At 41.7% G+C, this 6,892-nt stretch overlaps 1 protein-coding gene across 1 annotated transcript in view; it reads right to left on the bottom strand.

Annotated features, from left to right (window-relative positions):
- Positions 1-1,195: 1,195 nt before the first annotated feature.
- PAPPA2 (pappalysin 2) overlaps positions 1,196-6,892 on the bottom strand; it is a 306,873-nt gene continuing 301,176 nt past the window's right edge. The window contains exons 21-22 of the mRNA XM_069478386.1: positions 3,312-3,410; positions 1,196-1,270 (exon numbers count right to left, since the gene is read on the bottom strand). Of these exons, the coding sequence (XP_069334487.1) occupies positions 1,196-1,270; positions 3,312-3,410 (174 nt within the window). The remainder of the gene's footprint in view (positions 1,271-3,311; positions 3,411-6,892) is intronic.

The raw sequence follows: 6,892 nt of genomic DNA, 5'->3' as shown, positions 1-6,892 counted from the left end.
CCTGCCATAATAATTTTTTGCCCCAGAAAAATCACAATCAGTCATGTGACTGTGAATGATGGCCAGGCTTGGGGACTTCTAACAAGGAGGGAGACCACAGGCCAAGTACGAAGAGTGGGGGGTCCCTCTGGCCTGGCAACCAGAGAATGGGCCCTAATGTAAACTTGCTGACTGGCTGGCAGCTGATGGCCACATTTGGAACAGGGTACATGGACATGCAGAAAATCCTGGGTCTCACCAACTCCAATTGAGAGTTCTGAGAAGTGGAGGAAAGTTAATATATTCTTTTTGGGTAGATTCTCAAGAATCATAGTCTAATTCTCCTAGACCCATCACCAGTGGGTACTCACGCCCAACTTTCCATGACTCTTAGTGTTATCATTCCAACTCCCTGTCTCCTTCAAGTGGGCCCAGCTCCCAGGTCATAAAAAGATGATTGGCTGACAAACTAGCATCCAGAATTTCATCTAATTATTCTCTCTCCTTCTCCTTTCCCATTCTACCTGCCAATCCCTAACAATAGCAAGATGGCAGACAACTTGTCTTTCTGTCTTCAAAGCCTCAGAATTCATTTTGAACGAGAACTTCACAGCAGCATGTGTGGAACAATGGATAATTTTTAGCTTAGTAAACAGCAAAAAATATAATATATATAATATATTTATATAATTACGTTTAAATACTTACAAGGAATTAATAACTAACTTCATTATTTAAAGGAGACTACACAAAAGAAAGAGGAAGAACCAGCTGAGAGTAGACGAGCCCTGAAGGATGGCAATCCATTCCAAATGGGTATTAACAGAGCATCCCTGCCAACATCTCTCCCAGTACTTTGTCATTAGTTTACAAGTTGGATGGGGCTGCGCAGTTGGCAGGGTGCAGAGTGGGCAGTAGGGCAAGAGCGGAGGATGGAGTTGAGTAGAATATAAATGGGGGAGGGTCCTTATACATCTATTGTATTTCTCCTTCCACTCTAATCAACTGCCACGTTAAAGAAAATTTCCCTCCTTGGGCTACATGATGCACTAGTTTGCACCTGTAAACATCCTCTAGCATTTCCTATGAGATTCTTCACACTTTTGCTCCTTCCTCCATTTCATGACCTTTCTTCTTCCTTCACCCTCTGTTTCCTCCTGTGTTGGTCTTTTTTTTACTGCCTCTGGGCTGTGGAGGGAGGGGCTTAATCCCGCAATTACTGATTTTCTTCTGCCTTGGGGTCTCGGCAGGTGCATTCATCCAGGTCACAGTCAGCAGCAAATGGAATGACCTGGGGGAATGAAAGAGAAGTTGAAATAACCCATTTTGTGCAAACTTTACACTTTTCAACCAGCCTTCACTTTTCTCAGCTGGTCCAGGAGGAACTGGGATTATAGGTTACTATCACAGACTGAAATTAACACTCACTTCTCCTACTCACACACCAGGTCGTCACCCTGTTATCTTAGGCAAGGTAATTCTTCTTTGTTTTACTTTCTTTGCATATAAGGTGGGCAGAACAACAGAAACTATGCCAGAGAGTGTTTTTGTGAGGTTTAAATAAGATGATGGGTATAAAACACTTATGCGTTGACAAGCACCTATGACTACTGTTCTGTTATTTCTAAGACTACCACTAATGTCTAAAACTACTGCTTTTATTGTTTTCATTGTTATTATCATCTTCACAAAATTTCTGTACAGTAGGAAAGATGTATGTTAGCACGTCTGTTTATAGGGAAGGCCGAGAGAGGTTGGATGATGACACCACTATAAGGAAAACAAGGACCCTACAGATTAGCTCTATGGCTCCTACTCCTTAGTGTTCTTGGATCAATAGGATCATCTTTGCCATCTTCATAAGCAGGAACTTTGTCTTCATTGACCGCAGGATATACTTTGGCTTAATGAAACATTGCATCTCCCCACCCATTGTTTGTGGCTATATTGCCTTTCTTCTATGTAATTATCCCTTCCCCATGCCTGGGATGGTCCAGCAAAAGTTGCTGTCTTCTGCTTGCACCACTACCAACAGACAAACATCACTTTCTGAGTGTTCAAATCTAGTATCAGAGATCTAGGCATTCGGGAGACATTTTTCCTTTTGGGCATTAACAATCTAATGAGATAAAAATGAACAGGCATATCACATATAATACTAGTCCAAGTACACTGAAAAGACATGGGCTTGGTGATTGGGCAAGTGGATTGGAGCATGGGTGGGGTTGTTTGGGGAAATTTTCCAGCATATTTGCACATATGAAGTAAAATGTGATTTAGGAGTCAACAGAGCAGTGAAGTGCCTTTTCAATCTGGATTTTTGTGTATGCTGGCCACAGACACTGAAATTCATTAAAGACAAGCCCTAGATCTTCAGAGTGTGAGATGGGGAGAAAACTTCTTGCTTTCTCCCTAAGTGATCATGCCTTCCTGTATAGAGATAGCTGGCCTGATTTCTGACCTGTGGTCCAAGCATTTGATTTGTTTTTCTTAGTTCAGAATTTATTGGTTTTAGACGAAAGGAGGGCCAAATTGAATAGTGACATCATGAGCCCCTGAGTGCTTTGCATCAAATAAGTTAATTGACATACATGGAGAGAACAGTGTATGGCACATAGTGAGTGATCAGTAAATGCAAGCAATTAAGAGATGTAGTACTGAGGTCTGCCTGTAGGTGCTCATGGTAGGTATGGCTTTATCATAGAGACATGCACAAGGAAGGAAATAATATCTCCTACATGCTTCTGGTTTATCAAATTGGCCAACTAGATATTTGAAGCACTTGGATTTTTACCCATATTATCACAAAACTTCAGTCTATTCAATTTTATAGGATTAGCTTGAGCCTGTCTGCTACTTTAACAGAGCCAAGACTAATAGGGATAAAGGGCACCAAGGACAGGATTCATGCCCAGGACATAATCCAGAGATTGCTCGGGGTGGCTGGTGGCAGCCACTCAACACGAGCTTTCAGTGTCCTTGTAACACTCTGTGTGAGACTGTTCATGTAATTGTGAAGATGAATAGTAACTGGATAGCACTTATTGGTAATCCTGCCTCCTGAGGGGTGAAGACCATTACTTTCCCTGCCTACAGAGAAGTTTCCTGGACAATGGTAAGCAAGTGTGAGTCTTCCAGTAGCAAAAGCCATGGATTTTCTGAGAGAGTTGCCGGATGGATGATTAGAAATCTAGCCTTTTCTAAGAACCTATGCTACCCTTAATCTTGTCACTTAATACCAATTATGATCCACCACGAAGGAAGGTGAGCCAAGGAACCTGCCTTATTCCTGGAGCTCCTCTCACGCCCCCATTCCCAGGACTCTCACTCACCTTCTTGGAGGACAGTGTGGAAGAGCAGCAGTCTCCACCATCGTAGTGGCAGTAGGCCCGGTTGTTGATAGTGTCACACCAGCCGTCTGCTTGGAAAGGCTGTAAAGAGGTGGGAAGGAGGTGGAAGTCAGCGGCTCGTTGCAGCTTCACTCTGCCCCGTCCTGCTCTCCGCTCCTCCCACCCACTGTGATCCATACAGCTCCAGAGGTACTGTGCACACGGCGCAGCTTCACTCTGCCCCGTCCTGCTCTCTGCTCCTCCCACGCACCGTGATCCATACAGCTCCAGAGGTACTGTGCAGAGCACCCAAGGGGCAGGACATAAATTGATTCAACTTTCTCAAAAAGTTGAAAAATCTCAAGACCATTGATTGAGCCTAAGGAATTGTCAAATTTCACCTGCAGCACCTGCTCCTGGCCTGCTCTAAGGTCTGAGATGGGTCATTTAAGGTCTTTGATAAACTATTTCAGCTTCTTCACCTTCTTGTAATAAACGGTCTTTATATCATGTAGGTTACAAAACATTTTCACACGTTTTAACTGTTGATCATCGGAGAAGGCCTGTGCAGTAGACAGGACTATCTGTAAAAGTCCCACTTTATGAGCGAAGAACTGGGGATAGATTGAGATAGTAAGAATCTCCCTGGGTCACATAGCTATGGTGAGGCAGAGTTTGGCATTAGATGCCAAGGTGCTTGCCACATATCTTGGCTTTGATCTGATTTTCACATATTAAGGACCATAACCTCTTCTCCTGGTGTGGGAAGACAGATCCTTAAGAATCCTGGCAGTCTCTGGGTGCTATGAAGACCCAAGTGATGTCTGTCTAGCATGCAGTGGTCCTAGGGTTGAGGACACCAGTGCTGGAACAGAAATATTCCCAGGTGTGCAGCTACCTCATGCATAGCAGCTAGACACAGGATCAGAGCAGAGAAAGCTAAACTGTCCTCATCACTCCTGTTACTGCTGCAAGTTAATAGGAAGCAAAATGGAAAAGAGGTCAGGCCAAACCAGAGTTAATGAAGTGTTTCACCCCAAAAGAGAATTTATGATAAAAACAGCAACAGGCAGTTACAAAATAGCTCACCAGTGCAATTCATTGTTCCTCCAGAGGGAAATACTGCCCGACAGCATCCCGGAGGGCACATTAGCCAGCCCACCTACTTGATGACATTGGCCACTCCCCATCCTGAGCTGGTGCAGAACCGCAAAGCTTCAGAGAACATCTCATGGTCAAACTCTTGGGGCCACAGAAATTTTGAGTTCTGAGGCCACGTTCCAGTTTATATGTTCAAATCATTTTCTCCCCACTTCACTCTCCCTAAATGTCAAATAGAAAAAGGACTGTGCCCTATTTCACTGTCCTTTGATGAGATAGATCACTCAACCCAAAAATGGCCATTAATTTTCAGCAATTGAGTTACATCAGAACGAGCTAATCCAAGTTATTACTTCAATGTTTTGATTTATTCTATGGGGTCTTGAGGTCATTTGAACATCACTCCAGATGTACACCAGTTTGCCAACCACTGAAAAGCTGCTACTTGTGGGGTGGGACTCAACAGCTGCCGTACAGCTGCACAGCAATGTCAGTTAGAGCAGGAAGTGAGAATGAATTGTTTTCAACACAGGCCTTGCTGGGATAAAAGACAAGGATTTTGAGATGAACATTTGTCTGTAACACTGGAGCCAGTTATTCTAGCTCTAGAGAACTTCGAATCACTATACCATCAAGAAATGGGTCCAAAATTGCAGCCAAATAATAGAAGTCAAAAGACAACTAGTGTGTCCTTAACACCTATAGAGGCCCTTGGGTCCTTGCGGGAGGACCAGATATGTCTACTGAGATTCCCCAGAGTGGTTTTCTTTTTCTCTTTTTCAGTGTTTGGAGTATATTTTACTCATCTAACACTTTATCTGTTGCTTTTCTTCCAACCCCGACTGACTCATTGGCAAAATTTAATAAGTTCCTTCTTTTTTTTTCCCTTGTAATTGTCAATAAAAATCTAAAAATCACCGTGATTTGATTTTTGTGAGAGGTGAAAGCTATGGGTCCTGTTTCAGTCTTCTACAAGTGGCTAACCAATTCTCCCAGCACCATTTATTGAATAGGGATTCTTGTCCCCAGAGTATATTCTTTCCCGCTTTGTCAAAAATTAGGTGACTATATGAGGATGGTTCTATATTTGGATTTTCTGTTGTGTTCCACTGGTCTGTGTCCCTGAACTTGTGCCAATACCAGGCTGTTTTAAGAACCACGACCTTGTAGTATAGTTTGAGGTCTGGCAAATTAATACCTCCCATTTTGTTTTTGTTGCTTAAAATTGCTTTTGCTATACGGGGTCTTCTTTGATTCCATACAAAGTGTATAATTATTTTCTCTACGTCTGTAAAGAATGATGTTGGTAATTTAATAGGGATTGCATTGAATCTGTAGATCACTTTGGGTAGTATAGACATTTTAACAATGTTGTTTCTTCCGATCCATGAGCATGGTATATTTTTCCATCTATTTGCAAGTTCTGCTATTTCTTTTCTCAGTGTTTCATAGTTTTCCTTATAGAGATCCTTTACCTCTTTAGTTAGATATATACCTAGATATTTTATTTTCTTTGTTGCTATTTTGAAGGGTATTGAGTCTTTAATTTGGTTTTCCAATTGACTGTATCAAATCACGGTGGATAACAGACTTAAACCTTAGGCGTGATACAATCAGAATTCTAGAAGAAAATGTAGGAAAGACTCTTACAGACATTGGCCTAGGCAAAGAATTTATGAAGAAGACCCCCAAGGCAATCACAGCAGCAACAAAAATAAATGAATGGGACATGATTAAATTAAAAAGCTTCTGCATAGCCAAAGAAACAGTCAAGAGAATAAACAGACCACCTACAGAATGGGAAAAAATTTTTGCATACTACACATCAGATAAAGGACTGATAACAAGAATCTATTTAGAACTCAGGAAAATCAGCAAGAAAAAATCAAGCAACCCTATCAAAAAGTGGGCAAAGGACATGAATAGAAACTTCTCAAAAGAAGATATAAGAATGGCTAACAAACATATGAAAAAATGCTCAACATCCCTAATCATCAGAGAAATGCAAATCAAAACCACAATGAGATATCACTTAACTCCAATGAGAATGGCCTTTATCAAAAAAACCCAAAACAACACATGTTGGCATGGGTGTGGAGAGACAGGAACACTAATACACTGCTGGTGGGACTGCAAACTAGTGCAACCCATGTGGAAAGCATTATGGAGGTATCTTAAACAGATTCAAGTAGACCTGCCATTTGACCCAGCAATCCCATTACTGGGCATATACCCAAAGGAAAGAAGGTCATTCTGTAACAAAGACACATGTACCCGAATGTTTATAGCAGCACAATTCACAATAGCAAAGATGTGGAAACAACCCAAATGCCCATCAATACATGATTGGATTAGTAAACTGTGGTATATGTATACCATGGAATATTACTCAGCTATAAGGAATGATGAAGATACGACATCTCTATGGTTCTCCTGGAGAGAGTTGGAACCCATTATATTAAGTGAAGTATCCCAAGAATGGA

The sequence above is a fragment of the Eulemur rufifrons genome, chromosome 8, assembly GCF_041146395.1.
Source record: "Eulemur rufifrons isolate Redbay chromosome 8, OSU_ERuf_1, whole genome shotgun sequence".
Taxonomy (NCBI): domain Eukaryota; kingdom Metazoa; phylum Chordata; class Mammalia; order Primates; family Lemuridae; genus Eulemur; species Eulemur rufifrons.
The sequence above is the reverse complement of the archived record's forward strand: the minus strand, read 5'-3'. Positions and strand labels throughout refer to the sequence as shown.